The 21,099-nt window shown below is 39.3% G+C and overlaps 1 protein-coding gene across 1 annotated transcript; it reads left to right on the forward strand.

Moving 5' to 3' along the window:
* Nucleotides 1-446: 446 nt before the first annotated feature.
* Nucleotides 447-19,436, forward strand: LOC137779159 (coiled-coil domain-containing protein 178). Its single transcript, XM_068566702.1, has 20 exons — nucleotides 447-597; nucleotides 911-1,011; nucleotides 3,566-3,702; nucleotides 3,790-3,848; nucleotides 3,946-4,025; nucleotides 4,447-4,650; nucleotides 4,774-4,994; nucleotides 5,853-5,995; nucleotides 7,346-7,499; nucleotides 7,587-7,682; nucleotides 7,937-8,073; nucleotides 8,193-8,376; nucleotides 8,499-8,561; nucleotides 8,928-9,056; nucleotides 9,189-9,302; nucleotides 9,474-9,619; nucleotides 10,270-10,429; nucleotides 13,379-13,528; nucleotides 16,786-16,920; nucleotides 19,297-19,436. Exons 2-20 carry the CDS (start codon nucleotides 954-956, stop codon nucleotides 19,414-19,416), a joined length of 2,490 nt encoding a protein of 829 aa, XP_068422803.1. The 5' UTR covers nucleotides 447-597; nucleotides 911-953; the 3' UTR covers nucleotides 19,417-19,436.
* The last annotated feature ends 1,663 nt before the right edge of the window (nucleotides 19,437-21,099 follow it).

Genomic DNA, 21,099 nt, shown 5'->3' on the forward strand with positions numbered 1-21,099 from the left:
AATCGGAGTCTGCAGAGGTTTTGCAACCACAAAAAAAGGGAAATGTATCCATCATGAGTGGTATGATTTTGCACATGAGAGTTTCCCAAATGTTGTCTACTACTCAAGACACGTACAATTGCGTTAGTTCATTCATAGTAATATCTGACTTGTAACACAACAACAACAACTGTTCAAGACAATCAAAATAATAGATGTTTCTCGGATTTAAAGTTTGGATTTTAAGCTTATAATAATGACGATGACAATACATTACATGTCTGCCATTGCCAACAATGATCTAAATAACAAATAAGTAATCGATCATTGTCGAAATCTAAAATGTGTCTAACTTCACACCATAAAAGCACGAACCGTCGCTGCTGCTCTTGAACGCAACTCGCCCTTTCCCAAGCGCAGCCCCTTGTTGCTAAGCAACCCCAGTAGAAGATTGACAGCAACTTCAGTTAATTCATTGAGAGGAAAACTTTAATAAAAAGGCATTTTTTGTTGTTGTTGTTGATGTTGTTATAGTTTTGTTTTTACAAGGTCAGCTATTGTCACGCAGAGGAACAACAAAATTCAAGACAGCTGGCCGTCAAAGGTGTATTAATACAAGTAAGTTAATAGCCTGCCTTTTTTTTTCCGCTTTCACTTTCTGTCATGACAACCCCCCCCCCCTCCCCCCCCACACACACACACACACCCTCCCGCTCATTAATATGTAATTAGCTAGCTTAAGTTAATTAACCGTCAATTTAACATTCGCTTAGAGAGCGAGCCGAGTGGCGGTATCAGTTACAGTTAACTTTCTCCGACGGCTTAACCAACGACAGATATTAAACCTCGTATCACCTCACGAGTATATTAAACAGTATATTAAACAATAACTCATGTTTAGTTTTTTCTCCCTCCAAAAACAAAACAACAGCACGTGTTCAGGTTAACGTCGGACTGTCGGAGGACTCGCAGCGATGCCGGACGTTGAACCGCTCAGATTCCCGTCCAAGGAAGGACGACCAGTTCAGCAAGGTGAGAGTAATGAACGGTGTTAAACGGAAAAAGAAGTGGGCTTTAGTTATTCAACGTTCTTAGTTTGTGAAATAAATCCTCTTTAACGTCACAGGCTGATCTATTTTACTTTCTTTTTTTTTTAAAGTCCAAACAGGCAACATACAGTCTGACGAGAACTCCCAATAGGAAAATACATACAAACAAATATGGACGACGAAACTATAACCAGTGTGTTTAGTGGTCAACACAATTATGTATTGAGCTGTCTATGAATATCACGTTTATTTGGAGACCACACCTGTCTTCTTTTACTGTAATACAAATAGGAATTACATGTTCTTAGCTTGTGAAATAGATCTGCTTTAATGTTACACACTGATTTATTTTACTTTTTTAAAGTCCAAACAGGCAACGTACAAATCTAAGGGAGACTCTGTTACGACAACAGATGAAAACTCCCAATTGAAAAAATAAATACAATCAAATATGGACGACAGAAAATATAACCAGTGTGGCTACCGGATACTTTATTAATTTTGACTCTAGTTTTTTTTAAACACAATTTTACGCAGTATTTATCGAGCTGAATATGAAGTTAATTTGGAGTCCACACCTGTCCCCCATTTACAGTAATAAAGCTGCCCACACAAAGTCCAGACTGTGCTGAGTGGACTGCAACTCGGAAATTATATCAAGTAGGCGACTACAGTTTTATGATAATTACAGTTAAATATCTATTGCCATTAGTGAAATGATGTAACTATTGGCCATCAGACTCACTTGGGCCTGCTCTGTGGCTATAATCTGCCAGTATGATTTAGAGCCTATTCCCCCCGCTGGTGACATATTGCCTCACCGCCTTCCTACCCCACTTGGTTCTTTCACTTTGTATTATTCATCTAAACTGCTCAGCAACAGATGGCCTTTATTCCAGGTCCCCCCACACGTTTTTCACTCGACGGGTCCTGTGTCGGTCGGAGTCAGCTCACTTCTCGCCATTGTTCAATTAATGGATCGCCATTGCAAGATATCTGGTATCTAAAGGTTCAATAGTCTTGTGACCTTCTTTTTATTGGTTTGAGTAGTTTGTCTTTAGTTCCTTGACAGTTTTGGTTGTTATCAAGGTCCCAATCAACCTCCCCAAACATGGGATGCTGTCCTTGGAAAAAAGCCAGGCAACACCAGACGGGTGCATGATGGCCTGGTGGTGCATGTTTCACCACCCCCTTGTGACAATCAAGGATACTCTTGTGGGTGTATGCACCTAAGTTTGGTCCTCCTTCTCATGGCGTACATTCAGGTTCAGCTGAATCCATGGGTGGACCTGGAAAACTGGCTAAATTATTGTATATTTGTGTATGTATTGCTTGTTATGAACAGCTCTCTTTCCCTTTGCGGCATTAATAGAGTATCTATCTATCTATGTATCTATGTATCTATCTATCTATCTATCTATCTATCTATCTATCTATCTATCTATCTATCTATCTATCATCCATCCATCCATCCATCCATCCATCCATCCATCCATCCATCCATCCATCTATCTATCATCCATCCATCCATCCATCCATCCATCCATCCATCCATCTATCTATCTATTTATCTATCTATCTATCTATCTATCTATCTATCTATCTATCTATCTATCTATCTATCTATCTATCTATCTATCTATCTATCTATCTATCTATCTTCTACCTACCTACCTTACCTGCTATCTTACAGTGTAAAAATGTATATGATCGTTTATAAGAATTGAGAATTCATAATATAATATACCTCTGTACAGTTTTGTCAATTGTACAGAATAATGGGATTCATATTGTATGCTGTTTCCCATCTTATTTTAAAAACATGCTTTTCTAAATAGTCTATAGTTGTTTCCTGTCTTTTTTATCTAATTCCTACTGTAAGTAAATATATGTATGTTAAATTAATATACAGTACAGATTTTTCAACTTTTTGCCACCGACATCAAGTTGGTCTTAAATAACCTTGAGTATTTAGATGTTGTTACTTTTAGTTGTGAATGAGCATGACATGTTATTGCAGGATAATATAGACAAAAGAGTAAGTCAGTATTTCTCAGACGGTAATGTGAATTATTGCCATCTGCACTGCTTCTTTTACCCATTATTTCAGCCAGATGGCGTCCTTTCACCACTAAGAATTGTGCCCTTGGGTTTGTCTTGAGATGTTTGAATTAGTTGTCTCTGCTCTGTCACTGATGCTTCCAATATATTGCAGAGTTTATGCAACCAGAATCAAACAGAAAGTAAAGAACCACAGAACATCTTTCACAGCCAAATACATTTTTGTAATTACTTCTCAAAATAAAGTTATTGAAGTAGGGTGAATGTTTGTTCCAACAAAAGTTTGTTGTTTTCTGATTTATTCTTTTTATGGTTCATCAGTGTGTCATTTATAAAATATTCCAGAGGCTCTGTAGAATTATTTGAAAAGACATCTGTATGTAGGGTTGGCTTTTAATTCCTTTTCTGAAAACACTTGTTTGTATTTCGTAAAGTGAAGTTGCATTAACAGATCTTAATAATGTGTGTTTCTCAAGATCAAGCAGATCTTCAAGCCGTCTGCTCTGGGAGACGTCGCAGATGTGCTCTGCTTAACAGTCCCTTGCCATGTGTCAACAATGCTATTCACCATATCCAAGAACTGAAGATGACAGTGGAAAATTGGTGTCAACAGGTAAACTGATGTCGGATGTGATCGGACGCGTGAAAGATAGTGAAATTCTATTGAATTAGCATTTCTTTTCCTTTTGTCTTGTACCAGTCTGGAAAATATCCGCCACAGATCAATCAGGAAAAGCATCTATACAGCAAAACTTTAAGGTGAAGTCCTCCTATGTTTTTGAATTGTCATTATTTATTTGTGTTATATTCAGTAGGATGTAAAAGCATAACATAAGTTTAACTCCTTTTTTAACAGATATCATTCCAGAGACTCAGATACTGAATCAGTGTCATCTGTGGAATTGTTCGTCGAAGGCATCGCAATTAGTGCGCAAGGTGAACCCCTTTTTCTTAATTTTTTTGTCACGCAATGGAAAAGCGAACACTATCTCAAAAGCCAATGCAGCTAAAGGGGGAACACAGAAGTGTGTAGTGTGCACTTCCTTGGAGAAGCTCTCGGTTTCCGTTTCTAGCAGTAATGGCTAGTCTGAGTGACAATAATTCCTTCCAGTCCCAGTTACTGGTTCACATCTTTTGTCTACATGATAATAAAAAAGATACCAACCAGTATCCACTTCTGCTAATAGAATCCCACAGTACTTCAGGGTTTGTGTTCATGTGCACTTTGTCGTTGGTCAGATTATGTTAATACAGTTTTGCAAACAGTAGTTTACTTGCTATTGCTTGTGTTATTGAGTTGAAAGTGCTACACAGTACAGTACAATGCAACAATCTTGTAAAGTTTTTAATCCCCTAGAAAGTTGTCCTTTATCGCCACAATTGAAGAAAATAAATGATGTCCTTGGAGAGGTTGTGTGTCTGATTGAGCGGCTGGAGGCTGATCGGCAGTATGCAGAGGAAGCTCTCCACAAAGAGAAGAGAAGGAAGCAATTTTTGGAGAACCAACTCGACAGTATTTGCCTTTGGAAGCAAAAAGAGAGCGCCATTTTAGTCCAGAAAGGTATGTGATTGAGAAGTTTGGTATAATTTCCTCATGACAATATCGCAATGCTGTTTTTCTTAAAAACAATGAATAAAATGTTCAATGCATTTTTTTGACTATTGTTTTTTTTTTTTTTCCCAGAGCACGAGGCATGCTTTAAAGAAATCGCTGAACAGAAGTGGCAGCTCAAACTAGAAAGAGAGAAACTTGACCAAGCTCAGAAAAAACTGTCATTCATCGAGATGTGGAACAGGAGTTTACACGAGGACGTCAACTTCGCCAAAAAACATTTTCCCATTGTGAAAGAAAACCTGGACCACCAGCAAGGAATCATAAATCAGATCAAAGCGGCACAAGCTGAGGTAAACTCTACTTTGTTTCATTCCTGTCTATGTAACCAGAGAAATAAAAACTCCAAATAAGGTACATTTTCTGATTTGTTTCTTCCTCACACACTCGCTCTTTCTCACTCACTCACACACTCGCTCTTTCTCACTCACTCACCCACTTGCTCTTTTGTAAATCTATTTTAAATCCACAAGTGGCATGGCACTAGGGATTGCAATGTGTGTTGGTCTAGTGGTCCAGTGTTTATCCAACACATTGGTCGAGTAAAATCATTCCATTTTAACAAATGACTGAATTGCCATGAAATTTGGTACAGACATTCATGGTCCCCAGAGGTCGAGTCCTAATAACTTCAATAATTCCCTGACTTTTCATTTAGCTTTTGTCCTCCGTTAATTTCTTTCGTTCAAGTCAGGATGCCTCCAAATCCAAGGGCTGAATTCAGCTGTATAAATATGTCATAAAAGTGTGTCAATAGAGAGGAGAGAGATGGAAGAGATACAGAGGGTTCAACGCTGATGCGAAACCGCTACATGGTTGCTAAATAAAACACCAGACTGACTCAGTTAGTACAAATGACGTGTGTTATTTATCATGTCATTGGCTCCGAGTGTTATGAAAATATGAACCCAGAACTTTGATGTGTTTATTTTTCATTTCATAGGGTTAATAACTAGGCTTCTGGATTTTCAAATGTTTGCCAAAGCTTAACCGATATGTGCACAGCCTCACTGTTGGCTCGTGGCAGTGGCTTATTAGTGCAGTTTGGGATTCATCTCTATTGATAGATCGTCATTACCTTGAAGAAATTGTTCTCTAATAATATCCCAGGAAAAGAAAGTACCATGATCTCACCTCTTCTATGTTCCCAGACCGATGAAGTATACTCAATAACACACGCCGAATTCCTACTAGTTGACAATGAGAGAAAACAGATGGAGCTGGACACCAGCAATCAAGCGAGGGAGCTGGATCAAGTTCTGGATCGGATAAGCAAAGAGCTGGCAAACAAATTGTGAGTATCTAACTGCAGTGAATACCGACAGGTTCACCATACAGTAGTACAGCTGAGACAGGAGACATCTGCCATCAGAAAAGTTTGAATCGTTGATGTCAGCAAGTGCATAAGGAGAGTACACAAAGTATATATACACTAAATACCACTGCTGACTTTTACTTAAAGGTATATCTGCTATCACTGTTTTATTCTTGTGGATTTGTTATTTCCAAATTCTGCGATTTCTTGAAGGTTTTAAGCACTGCACACTATCAAAAGCACAAAGAAAGTTACAGAAAACAACTGAAGTCAAATGTTTTTTTTTCCCTTTTGCATCATGTTTGATAACCTCACAGTCGTTAAATATTTCATTTGTAATTGCTTCTTAAAGCATTTGTGATTGTCGGATTGTGCCACTGAAAACACTTGAATCATATAAGAGGACGCCTCAAACCAATATACAGTCAACCGCTGCTTTAAATCAGTGTGCAAGGTATATTAAACTGCACGTATCCATAGCAACAATACTTCTGCTTGATGCTGCTTTACCAGATGACGAGTCTCAGTGTAACGGACCGAGCCGTTCATTTAACAAACTTCAAAATATTATTCCAGGATACAGAATGAATGGCTTTTTAAATGTGTTATTTGAAGCTGACTAAGTCAAAACTAGGTCATGAATCATTTAAACTCTCTGTGGGGAAAAAAATCAATACAGGTTTGATTCCTTAAAAATACCTTAATTAAGGGTTTAGTTTCCTATTCAGTTAAGATAAGATAATCCTTTTAATAAAGGATTATCGTCCCACAGGGAGGAAATGTGCAGTGTGACAGCAGTAAAAAAAGAGAAGTGCAACAACATGACACATCGGTATGAAATGATACGAGTATGATAGATAAGTAATCAGACAGTAACAATATAATAAATAACAGTAAAACATCTCAAATACAATCCCAAACAGATCGAATGGTTGAGTTCACATTATTGCACAACCTGGCTGACACTCCTAACCAGTTTGTTAAGTCTCTTCCTGTCAGCAGTCGAGATGACGCCTCCCCACCAGATCATTACATAGAAGATGGCTGATGCCACCTCAGAGTCTTCAGGAGTCCCTTCCTGCACTACGTGTCTCCTCAGCAGTTATTCTGCGTTGTCTCTTTTCTGTAAAGCGCTTTTTGTTTGGTCCGTCCAGTCCAGGTTATTGTTGAGGCGATCACCCGATTATCATGCTGTGTTGCAGGCGATCCTTTGGCGTAATGAGTCGCTCGACTTGTATTATACATTATTATGTGATTCCCATCAAAAACTGCCTTTAATAATGGATCAACTTTGAAACACAAGACAAAACATGTTTTTTCTCTCTCCAGGGGCGATTTAAACCAGTTGAAGATACTCGAGAAAGGCATATGGGCAGAAATAACGAACACTGAAAGGACGATTGCACTTAAGGAAAAAAAGAGCGCAGACATGGCGCAAACTATCCTTGAATTGATGGAGTGCGAGAAAACTGAAAATGACTTGGTAAAGGATATTGTCTAGTTCTTAATGGATCTTATTGTCGAGCGTTTACGAAATAGTCCAGTTCATGTTTGTCTCCTTCTGTTACAGATTCTGCAATTAGAGCTTAAAATTGAGGATGAGATGCGAAAGAACAAGCAATTAAAAGAGAAACTAATTGCACTGCAAGAAAACATGGAGAAAACTGTAAGTCCTGTCACAAAAGTGTTAAATTCATGTACAAATATAAGGTGGGTATTTCTTTATAACATTGGTGCTGCTTTGTCTACTTATGTGTGTCTTGATAGTGCATTGGGTAGAGCACGGCACATACCTGCCAGACTACGATTGGACTCTCACTGGAGCCGTGCATGCTAATAATGTTTGAAATCACGACTCTGTAAGGTGTTTTGGAGAAGTGCATCCACTCAGTGGCACGCTGTATGTTATGTTATCCGCAGAGACTTCACGGGGAAGCGGAGGTTTCCTGCGTAGAAGAGCAGCTCCTTTCAAAACGTGACGCCTTTGCAGCTCTTCGTAAAGAAATCATGGAGTGTGAACAGAATGTGGAAGACGACAAGAGGAAAATATGGAAGAGGTACAATATCCAAGCCAAAACAATGACCCATTTGGCATTACTATACATACAGTGGTGAGGAATTTATGTGAGCTTACTGTATATGTACAGCTTTTCTGTGTGATTTTTCTTTTTGTTAGCGTGAGTGAAGTGAAGCAGATGCAAGAGGAGAAGAGGCAGATGCTCCAGAAAATCATTGACAATGACGATCAGTGGGAAAAGGCCAAGGAGGAAATGAACCAGGTTGTCGAACACCACAGTAACACCCAGACTAAACTGGAGGAGCAGGAGCAGCAGACCTTAATAGAAGAACAGTGGGCCACGGTCAGTGACAACATATGTACATGTTCTATGCATACTGCATGGGTCACTGTTTGTTGGGAAATGTGCAATACCAAATGCTTTCCTTAGTGTTGTTTTGGGGGCTCTCTCTCTGTGCTCTACAGAAGGAGATTGAAACCCTGAGGAAACATCTGACAGTTCAGATGACTGCCCTGGAACTACTGAAGGTAAATTCATGAGGCGCTTCAGAGAAGAAAAATGCAATCACAAAATTGTGACGCAAACAAAGTAGATTTAAATTGAACTCTTCAAAATACATCACTGTACTTTTGCAGACTTTTTCAGTTTCTGTGGAACACTTTGATTGTATATGATGAAAGATATGAAGAGGTGAAGCTTCACAAAGCACAGTCTCAATAAAAATTGAACATTATACGTTCCATAAAGATAGTTTTAAATGCCCGGCTGTATCCAATTGTATAATTTTATACATTCCCGCACCTTTTACATTTCCTGTTACTGCTTTTACCCCGTGTAAATGTTTGAAGCCTTTCGGATAATGACATTCTTCTTTGTGTTTTCTATTGCGTCAGGGTCACTGTGCACATAAAAATGAAGAACTGTATCGACATCAAAGGAAATCAAAGCTGGCAAACCAAAAACTCCAGGAAGAATTTGAAGAGGCATCCAGAGCAACACAAGAAATGGAGACAAATGTTGGGGTAACAATACACCTTAATAATTTGAATCTCCGTCTGAGGATAATTGCACATTAACAAAAAAAGCACAAAATAAAAGAATGTACACAAAAGTATGAATCAACTGCATTTGTGATGAATCTTTTACTCGTCTAGAAACTCTATAAATGTACAGAACATTTTGAAAAGATGCAGTGTGAACACAAAGTTGCATTAGTCCAGCTTGAGAAGGAGAAACATCTCCAACGTGACCTCCTGAAAGCTGCTCAGGTAAGAACAGAAAAGTAAACGGTCGCATAAACAATTCCTACTGTCGCCAAGTCAGGTTCCCTCTGTACAAAACTAGTTCCAGCTATTTATCATTCTTTTGTTGGACAAAGTAATATCTCTCGAAACATAAGGAAATACAGTTTCGACGTGAGTGCAACTATTTGTTTCCAGGATTCACGCGCTGCCGTTATCAAGAGATATGACAAAACCGTGGCCCGGATCACTTACCTCACAAAGAACAGCGAAGAATACCGGGACGCTTCAGATAGAATGGACAAAATGGCCGAAAGCATACCAGAAGTCCTAGCAGAACTTGAGTAAGTTAGTGGCACACAGGAAACACTCAATCTCATGGTATATAATTGGAACATCTGGGCCTACTGGCTGTCTTAAGAGGCAACGCTAAACACTTTTCTATTTAATACTTCCTACTGAAATGACTTGAAACTTATCTTTTTTAGCTGAGTTTTGAAATAGCCTGGATGGTGAGGTGTCATAGTCACTTGTATATCTTGTCTGTACTTATTTTTTATTGTTAATCTTTTTGTCTTTACTCTATATTTATTGTTCTCTAAAGCAATTTAAATATGCTATACGAACAGAGCTGCCTTACCTATAACAAAAATAGGATATTATTGTTGAAGAATACTCAATATGTCTTCAATATCAGACTTTTTGAAAAGCAAAGCATTCATTATTAACCTTTTCTCGCACAATGTTGAGTTTATGTGATAATATAGTATTGAGTATACTAAATACTGTAAATGTCTTTGAGAATATATATATATATATATATATATATATATATATATATATATTTATATATATATATATATATATATATATGTATATGTATATATATATATAATATAAATATAAATATATCTACAGGCTCTATATGCATGATATTCAAAACTCATTTTAGGGAGATAATTGTCTTTTTTATGTGTTTGATTTCCCCTTCCAGAAGTGTTTTAGTTGCGATGGAATTCAAAAACAAGTCAGCTGCTCTCATAATGAGCACCTTGCAGTCTGATATTAATAACTGCCAACAACGAGCACAGCGATCCATGCAGACACACACTGCTCATATTACAGCGAGAAAGAAGCAAATGGAAGACACTAAGGTAACAACATGTTGTTCAGTATTACTTTCTGTTAATACACAAGTTGTTTTTTTTGTGTGTCAAAAAATACTGTGACAAGCTGTAAAAAAAAAAGAAAGAAAAAAAGAAACTCATTGTTTATTTGTTTGTGGATTAGTGTCAGCACATTGCTTGTCACAATACTTCCCTTAAGATGCAGAGAAAAGAGCTGTGTGCAATTAAAATTACAAGCCATGGTCAATCTTGTTTAAGTGCTTTTCCCACAAATGACAACTCACTGTTGTTATAGTCTTTTGTCTGGACAAATTTGATGATGCGTGTCGTGGGGAGATGCTGCTCCTATTTTGTTACCTGTAGGCCAACATTTTCTATAGCGACTTCAATGTATGTTGTTTTCGCAATATCAAATAAGCATATGATCTGTTTTTTATTTTTATGCCAGTGTCAGAAATAGGCTCTTGTAAACACATAGGTACACTCTGCACACAATAGCGTGTGTTTGAACGCTCCTTTGTAAGAGAAACCCCTATTTATTGTAAGGTTTTCATCTGCAGGATTATCAGCCCCAGCCAGAGCCTCTTTGCTGATGGGGGTTTCACATGGCTTATCTAATGTGAAATCGCCATGTGGTATATAGTTTCATTAAACGGTGATCAAGAATGCATTAGTTCAAAACAAGAAAAGGCAATGGAGCTTAAGCCGCCATGCATCCGAGTGCAGCAACTTTAAAGAAGTTGTTGGCGTGAGACAATTTAAGAATTAGAAGTCTTCCTCATAGACACAACTCCCATTAGCCAGATAAAAGTTAGCCATGCAAAAAAAAGGGTTTAGTCTTTTCACTTGACGAAATAAGATGAACAACAATACTCCTCACCAAATAAAAAGATCAGGGTCTAAAGTGCCAAGGAAATTGGTCACTTTAATCATTGAGACCAATATAAAGCACACATAATGTCTGCATTAGCATAACATAATAAGCAGAGTGTGCATTCAGAAAGCACAGTGCGTGAAGCAGAATGGTTAGACTCTTTTAGATATTTCTCATAGAAGAGATTTCTTCTAAAACTGCTGACCTCATACTACACTCTCATAAGCTGCTGTAGGTCACAGCTCCTCTTCCCTATATGAGCTAATACAGGTCAGTAAACCTAATATCCTGATGGGAGTCAGTATGTGGATGTGTCAAGTACAAGCTAGTTGTTTTTAAGATGGGAATCCGGGGGTGTATCTCAGGGAAATTGGCCGACTCGTTGGAATATGGTCATCTCAATTCCCTGCATACGTATCCGAAAGTGTTGCGTCTTTCGTACGTGCACCTGCGTTTTGATTCGATCAGGGCTTGTCGTTTGGCGAGCACAAAGTAAACAATGCAAACTGCCGACGCTATCAGTTTCTTATGGGCAATGAAGTGTAATTTGTTCCATTTACACTTCACAACAGCATCAGATGGGCTTTGTCAGTGCTGCATGGAGTAATTAAACCTGAAATCAATAGCAGGCATTTGTCATGTTTACAGCCCCTCTTTCTGCTGGGTTAAACTCATCACTTTAGTGCTGTTCTGTTTTACTGCAGAGACACACTTCATTATGTCTGCAGGTAGACTTGAGCTATTCACCAGTCACATACGTGGAGAACATTGTTCAAAGGAAAAGAGGACATGCAGAGAGACACAAACTCACTGCGATTTATTTGCTTAATTTCCCAGAAAAGTGTCCATTGTTGTATCCCCGCTATTTATATTGCCTTAATTAACAGCACAAATAAAGAAAGCGTGTGTTGTGTTGTAAGCACACATCTTACAACGAAAGTATCTTCCTAAAGGTCAGTGTGTGTCACTGTACAGTATGCACAGTACTGTATGTTGACTCTTCAGTTCCCATCGCCACAGTCACTTCTTGGGTTTCTGTATATGCAGTGAAATCATGGATCTATGCATTCATTCATTATGTATTTTACATCTACTGAACATAATGTTGCCTCAGCAGTTGTTCTTCTGCTAGTGTCGCTGTGTGCTACTCCAAACACATTGGCAAAATGATCATCTCACTAACACAACTCCATTTGAGAATTCCGATTGCTCTCATTGGCACATTTATATTTAAGTGTGAGCGCTTTGTGTGTTCAATCCGTGTTACTTTTTATTATGTCGGTGACAGTTCGGAACGCACTGATCAGACACACCGGATCGGTATCAGGGCCGATGGTGACCTCATTAATCGGACGTGTTACTGTATTAAATATGGTGTCTTTTCCAATGTTATTATAAAAATCCAGATTATCAGTTACATTAATTTAGTCTCAGAGGGACACCAACTACATTTTTTTATCACCGCAGTGATCCCAGCTCTCATATTAACGAATATACAAAATTATTTCAGGGAATTTTGCACAGTAAGATATTTAAATTTGGGACAAGGAGAAAACTTGGCATGGATCAGTTGTAGCTCGTGACAGATGCTTTATAAAGAGCAGAATCAGGATGTTGAGATAATGTGATAATGAGGAAGAGGCATGTCACTATTACAATAGTGACAATATTGGTCTGCGGCTGACACTGTGCCAGCTCGTTATTCATAATAGCTCCCAGTATTTAAGTTTATTATTAAAAATAAAACACCTGTGCCATAGATACTGTGCTCAGTATGAGTGTTATGTGTTAACGTTTGCACGGTTGTTTATTTCTTAGTATCATTCCTACTGCTACAAATGTGTTTTTAAAAGTTTTTTTTTCTTATGTTCCTTTTTATATCTTTTTACATTAAGGTAACAAACATGCATAGTGTTAAAATACATTGTAGTACATAGCGGGAAGGTTTTATTATAAGCCTCCTGCACAATCTATGCTGCTTGTTGTTATGTACTTTTGTTGTTTTTTCTTCTCACTTCCACTCTGTGCTAAACTAAAACGGTCAACATATTATTCACCTTCACCGTCTTACCTGAACATTTTGTTCTCACGTGTTTGTGTAGGTCGCACTCATACTCGCCCTGAAGGAGAACCAGCGGCTGGCGATTGAGTACGAAGGTCTGCAGACGATCCTCATGGAGGCCAAGCTAGAGGCCGTGTCTGCACTGAACGAGAAAAACCTCGCACATAGATCGCTTCATTACTACACACAGGTACAGTTCGTATATATTTATATATCTATATCTTTTTGTTATGTTTAATAACGCCTCTCTCTTCCGGCCTTGTTGCCTTGTGTTCTGTTCCACACTATTCTCCTTTGCACCAGATAGCTCGTCTTTGCATGGGCAGTATATCTCAGAGGGTTTTAGTTTGGCACCCAGTGAGGAGGTGTCTGCAGCAATCTAATAATGATGAGATAACTTGAGTGGAGGAGGATGATGGATGTGACATAATGTAATGATAGCTATGTAGTTTTGCCACTAAGGGGAGTAAAGAGAGAGGTTGATGGCACATGTAAATATTACACCTTCCACATTTTCCTGATTATAGTTTTTCTAAGGCGGCCAGAGGTGAAACGTTTTATTATCGGGGTGTTACAAATTTGCCTGCGCTCACCACAGCTCACACACCATTGGAGCAAACGCAGGTGAAGATCAGACAATGAACGTGCCTTCAGTGCTAAAACAACCCAAGAAGTCTTGACTAGTTGAGGGAGACAACTCGGCAGCATTTTACTGTTAAATCTATATAGTTTTTGTCACAATTTAACTGGAGTGAAATTACACACGACAAGCATAACACAGGGAGAAGCCGCACTGCTCCAGCAATGTAAAAAAAAAAATCATATTATTTGTTCCAAAAATGACTAATACCTTTACTTGAGCAATTCCTCATCTAACTGCATGAATGTTATCAAGTGAAAAATGCATGCAAAAATAAAATCCTGTGGACAGGATTTTCCACGCTCATGATCAAAGCCTGATTTTCTTTTACTCCGGATTCAGCCTTCACCATTTTTGTTTGTTTCAACTCTACACTTCTGTAACGGCAGCCTCTCGGCTAGTGTTTTTTATGCTTGAATCTAGTTTTTTTTTTTTTATAACAAGCTTATAATCAACAATGTTTCTGAAATGTAGATCACATTTAAACTGATTCATACAAGAACCTTCAAGCACCCCTCTTCCCTGTTTCAAATGTACAATTATCCTTATAATGTTTGAATTTGATGTCCCAGTTAGTACATATATTACACAATGTGATTACCATGTGTTAGTAACTGGAGGCAACAAGGTAAATGCATTTAACATGGTCAGGATCATTTGAGGGATCAGAGCATTAGTGTGTGCGTGTGTGTGTGTGTGTGTGTGTGTGTGTGTGTGTGTGTGTGTGTATTTGTGTGAGAGAAGCCTCATGCCAGTCATTTGTGTGTTTGAAGAGCCCATAATCTCTTTCATTATATTCAAGTGAGGAACACAATGAGTCTCTCTTAAGTATCCTTGAAATATAATCCTGACAACAGGCGTTCCTGACATATACCTCAAGTGACACAGTTTAAAACCACCCATATTATGATTTTAGGAAGCAGCACATAAACACTTTTAATCGAAACTGACATGAAGTGCGGTAAGAATTCCACTATTATACACGCATACTCATGCTTTTGTGTCTAAATCTAGAGAGTGGGCTCATAGCTGTGACTTAAACTTTTCCAAGCTGTCACAACATAACCCATCGTTCATATTCACATTTTAAGTCCAGGTTATTTAAAAGGTTGCAGCTTGATAGCTGTCATCTCTCCACAGGTTGACACCTTGAAATACAGCTAATAAGGTGCAGCATTTAATGTCAATCTTGTTAGGCTAACTTGAGTGAAGTGTTATCAACCATGTACCTTGACTGTTCGTGATGGAGTGAAGGAAGTAGTGTACTTAAACACACATCTGAGGTAGTTGTACTTCTACACTGTTAAAGCTGAAACTACCCTTTTATATGGTAGTTCACATTGTCTCCACCACAGTAAACTGCTGCTCACATTTAATCCAATAATATAATATATAGTAATATAGTATATCGTAATCACAAGGCCCTTTTTTTGCAGAGGAAGTACTTTTGATACTTTAAGTATCCTTTGTTAATAATTGTTTTTTCTTAAGTGACATTTGCAATGCAGCACTTCAACTTGTAATAGATTGTTTTTGTATTGCAGTATTCATACTTTAGTTATTCTATATTTACTAGAATTGTCACCCAGATCGGATGCAACACATTAAACCACCATCAACGTTTCTTAATAGATTTGTAAATGTGCTACTTGTAGTACTACCACGCCCATCCTCCATTGCAACATATGGGATATAAAAACATGTATTATTTAACAGAAAATGCAGATTGCAGCTTCAAAAACACATACTCAACTAAACTGTTCCATTCATTGTGGTTTGTAAAGGATTTGTAGTTTTGGAATAGAAAGACTATGTCCTATTCATTAATTGTCCAATCAAGAGACACGTTAGCTGGTTTATCAAATATTAGAAATAATAGTTTTTCTTGAAAAGAGAGAATGTAAAAAAGCCTAAGGATATGTCTTCATCAAATATTCAACACATGTAAATAAATACATTAAATTAAGCAAAATAGTCATTTATAAATGAAAAAATGAATTATTAATTAGCATTTGATATATATATATATATATATATATATATATATATATATATATATATATATATATATATATATATATATATATATATATATATATGTATATGTAAATGTACATGTAAGCATTGCTTTGTTTATGTAGAGGCTTTCAGCTCTTAGCTTTTAACAGGGAACACCATAAAGAGCATTCTTGTTATTGTCTTTCCTTCAGGAGCTGATGACTGAGCTAATTCGCTTTAGTTTTCAATGCACTGGGGAACACATTGCCAAGCAATGATAAGCTTTGTAGGAAGAGTAGAGAGATGGAGGGGGAAGAAAAGCAATGGCATCTATCAGAATTTAAACCTCTTTGCTTGAAACTGTGTTCAAATAATAAAGCAAGCAGCATGTCTTTCCAAGAGACTAGGAATAATTTCTGGTTTCAGTGGGGGGTTCATGACTCTGTGTGTATGTGTAAAATATGTCTTGAGGGGATTGGTATAAAGTTAAACTGGGTGAAGTAGAAATATTTTACTCATCAGCTTTGCAGTCACAGAGTTTGCCTCGGCTAGAACAAAACTGCTGAAGCATTTAGAGAAAATTAACCCCCCATCCTGGCAGCCAGATGTGACTGGATTCTGATGAGTGCACACGAGTGGGCAGAGAAACCAAGAGACTGTGAAATTCCTGTCAGGCCCGTGTACTGCAGAATGGGCTATTGACTGCTTTCTCTATTCCCCTCCATCATTCTTCTTGAACACTGCCATTAATTTCCTCTCCTGCCTTACCAATTCCTTTTCTCTGCCTTCTCTCTCCCCCCCCCCACTAGCTCTCTTTGTTGCAGAAGAGGATGCACAAAGCTTTGGTGAAATACTTCAAACAACGCAGCCTCTACAACCAGGCTGAACTGGACCGGTGCCAGGCTCTTTCTCAAGAGACCAACCAGAAAATACAAACAGCCGAGGTATTTGTACACGTACATGTAAAACAGGCTGGAAAACAGCTCCGACTGTCCCCATTCATTTAAATGGTAAATCCTTCTATTCAACTTTTTTGTTATCCCAGTCGAGGTATTCCACCAGATGGAAGGTATTCTTTTTGCATACTACAGTAACCCCATGTTATGCATGGCATTGTTTGAGCCTCATCCGGCTAGTCAGTCGCCTTGTGTCTTCTTTGCCAAGCGAGGGCAGCCAGGCAAACATCCACCGAGACTCTGTGCCTCGCTGCTATGGCGGAGTTAAAGACGCCACGCCACCGTTACATTACTCTCTATACATTCAGTCATCAGATCACAGGCTGATGTGATGGATGATGTGTCTGCTAGAGTGCCTCTGCAGTGACCCCGTGTCTGAGGCTGCCTCTCTAGATAACTCTATATACACACAACACTTTGTGTTTGGTCACATCGCATTAACATTTGAGCCCGATTCCTGTTTAGCAGGGGCGTTATTCTGACTTTTCGGGTAATTCAGAGTGAGTTCATTACAACGCAGTGAGCATATCAGCAGCCCCTTCTTTGTGAATAGGGTAACCTTCTGTCCGTCTTGCAGAAGAGTAGCGACATATTCTACAAGGTTGAGAAGCAAGGATCTTCAATTAGAAGATAATCGGTGTCTAATCTGTGCTGCGATGTGAGATGAGGGCAAAGCGGACAGAGGGACAGTGATGAATCTTTATGAAATGTCCTGTCCAGCATTACCGCAGAGCCAGGTGGCATGCAACCCTAGCATGGAACTACTTCCACCTTTTTTACTTCTTCAGTAGGGCCTTCCCAAACCCCTAAGCGGCCATGTTTATCAGTTGCAATCTGTTGCGTTTGCTTAAAAGAAAATTCCTATTTTCTTTATTGTTGTTCACCAAAATGAATCAGATATGCTGCAGGCCAAATATGCTCAGATTTGATTAGAGGTTTTTTTTTTTCCAGAGGAGTACTATTAAGTGGTTTTCTTCTCTGTTCCTCCTCCTCCTCCTCTGACTCCTGACATGTTTTCCTGATGGGTCTGGTCCAGACATTACAGGGAGCAGCCATGTCTCAGTGGCCCAGCCTCAAAAGGCCCCAGCAGATCACAGCTCAAGGCAGGGAGGAGTGGGGCACAGGGGGAGGAGCTTTCAGAGAGCCGCAGAGTGTGAAGGACAAAAGACCTGGTGTATTCAAGCGCACCACACCGTCACCCGTCACAGCTCAGCGCAGGGTCCATCAGAGCAGGGAACACTCACTTTAAACAGGCTCCTCATGAACAATCCAGCTCCGCGCCTATCCTCTAAAAAGTACAACCTATATAGAGAAGAGAAAAGAAGAAAAATAAACCTTTACAAGTGGGCATAAAAACACAATCTGCATAATCACTAAAATATTAAGACCTTTAATATAATCCGATTACAAAGGAAATGCACTGCCAGTGTGCATATGGTGATAATACAGTCATTACTGAACGCAGAGGTTCACATGCGCATCACTCATTATCAAAACACTTTGTCGGAAAGAAATGAAGAAATCAAAGGAGCTGATACCAGTTGTGACTGGAAGTATACGCAGGCGGAATCCCGACAAGGCCCGTACTAATCCATCATGTCCACTTAACCCCACAAGCAGAACGTACGAGAGGTCAGCTTGGCGCTTTCACGGATAAGGCGTGCTCGAAGCGGAAGCCAAATGGCAGTTTGTTCAAAAGTAGCTTGAGGGGAGGAAGGCCGAGGAACCCTAGGGTGGGCGTGGGTGGGTGGGGGTGGAGGCGGTGGTGGGAGTGTGGAGTGTGGAGAGGGAGGAGGTGGGGGAGAGTGGGCGAGGGGGGGTGGGGGGGGCTGTCATCCTGTTACACTCCTGCCAGAACTGGCAGTTCAGCTTTGTGTTCTGCAAGTTTACACTAGGGATGGCATAATTGACAATGGCTAACAGCGGAGAGCAGTGCAGAGCCTTGTTGAATGGCCAGTAATGATTGGAGCAGACGCCCACTGCCCCAGTCCCAGGGGACTGTAATCCAAGATCCTGTTTCTGATATAATTGTTAGTCAGAGAATTTCTGCATGGCTAGGCCGGTTCAGATTCCCAAGCTGGTTGACAGTGCCAGGCAGTTTAATAGAAAAACTGGATGCTGAGGTTTTTAAAACAGAGGAGCACTGAACCTGGACGTGGTTCACCAGGAGCCTCTTGTTCTCCTTCCTCACAAAAATACCAACGCGATGGTAACTTTACTTTCGCAAATGTAGACTCCCCGTCAGCTGTGTGTGTCTCTCTGTGTGTGTGTGTTGGTGTGTGTGTGGGATGCAGATAGAGCGAGGAGTTTGTATTATTGCCTTTCTTAATTAGCTTGTTTTCATTTATTATGTTATTCAAACAGGAGGGGTTGTCAGCAGAAATTCAGCTCATCGCCGCATTCCTGCAATGCTTGACGGATGACTCTACTACCACTGACGCCGCCGGAGTGAACAAACAAGCCAGTCCAGGATCGAATGAGTAGATGCCTTCAGTTCAAATAGCAGTGTAATTGGACATTCACCTGTACCAGACAACTTACTTACTTACCCTAGCACGCTTCACTATCCCCCCCCCTCCCTGCACCCCCCACCCCTCTTTACTTGCAGCGAATCCATAACAATGAAACAGGTGACTTTCATGCTGCTGTCAGGACTGATCTAATTTTAGCTGGGTGAATGATTGCAATTGGCTTTGCCTCATCAGATAATTAATCTATGTCACCATTAATTGGAAAAGAGAATAATTACAGGCAGTGTTGACAGAAATTCTACGCTTCTCCAGATTCCGAGATCTAATTACAACTAGTGAAACCCCGTGACCTTAACTAGCACTTAGTACACCTCGGCCACCTTGACCGTGTCCACGTGAAGACCAGCGTCTCTTGAAAAGACCCTGTTTTTGTTAGCGCTCCCCGCACTCCTCCACTCTCCCCTTGCTCTCTGAGAGCTGTCTCCCTCAATCACTTTTCAATATTCAATCTTAATTTTGTGGAAGTTTAGCATTTTCAATGAGCTGGAGATGAATGATTAATGAATAAATTTAAATGCTTCATTTTGTCCATGGATCATTAGTTAAGTCCTTTGTGGGAAGGACCTGAGAAAGGAGTGAAAATTATTGAGACATTAGCCTGAAGCAATCCAGGGGTAAATAGTGTGCACGAAAGGATGTTGTGTGCGCACTATCCACTGGCTTTCTAAAGAACCCTGGGGAAACGCTGTTTTCAATTTAGAATCTTCACCCAATCACATTTAGTACTTATAGAAAATAGTTTCCTGTTTTATCATGTTTCAACAACGACATACTGATGGTACACAACGCTAACGCCTGCTCCACACACAGGCAGCAGACAAGAAAAGTTACATAGGAATGTTTATGGAGACACAATAGTTGTTTAAATCTCATCCGTCTCTTTACATACTGTAAATTTACATTGAAAAAAATAGAAATAAGTAAGTCACAACGGTCGTATCATTCTCAAGGTCGATGCTTTGAGACGGCTCCTTTTAGGAATATGTGCCCTCTCCTTCTGCCTGTGTCTGCTTGATAGAGATGCTGTTGTTTTGTTGATACGCTGGATGCCCCTCTTACTCGTGGGGACAGAAGGGGGCAGTGTGAACACAACAACCTTAGAGAGACATAATTGACTGCAACGCACACCAGCCTAGTGTCTTAACATGGCCAGAGCGTTTTAATCTCAAATCAAAGGACGTTATTGTTATTTTCATTTCGTCAAATTGGAACATTTGAAACACTTTTGGCATCAAACAAAAAAGAAAGTATTCTCACGTTCATACATCATTAATTAAATTCACATTTTTTAATAAAGTTTTCTTCTGTAGCTTTTAAGTTAAACACACCATATGATTTTAAACACGCAGAACCGCCCGCTTAATGGCATTGATGTGGAATCTCATATAAAGACGACTCGCATGGTGCCACTCGATCTCCAAAAGCACCTTGAGGAGAAAAATGCTCAGTCCGTCTTATATTCCTTACTGAATTTGTGGCAATATCTCAAATGAGAGCGCGGCACTGACACATTCATCTACTCTCTTTGCATCAAATCAATCCCCTAAATAAATGAAAGTCAGCCACAACTAGATGTCATCACATTTATCTGCCGGTGTGCCTCAAAGTACACACACCTAAATGCTGCTCCTCTAAA

Source organism: Clinocottus analis, unplaced genomic scaffold, assembly GCF_023055335.1.
Source record: "Clinocottus analis isolate CAN_PGR_092001 unplaced genomic scaffold, fCliAna1.0.p SCAF_11, whole genome shotgun sequence".
NCBI lineage: Eukaryota > Metazoa > Chordata > Actinopteri > Perciformes > Cottidae > Clinocottus > Clinocottus analis.

Bases quoted from the DNA above. Each gene is read 5' to 3' on its own strand.
- LOC137779159 (XM_068566702.1), top strand. From the start codon at position 954: ATGCCGGACGTTGAACCGCTCAGATTCCCGTCCAAGGAAGGACGACCA. The intron at 3,849-3,945 runs GTGAAGTCCTCC...CTTTTTTAACAG, and splicing joins CTATACAGCAAAACTTTAAG to ATATCATTCCAGAGACTCAG. The intron at 7,683-7,936 runs GTAAGTCCTGTC...TGTTATCCGCAG, and splicing joins AAGAAAACATGGAGAAAACT to AGACTTCACGGGGAAGCGGA.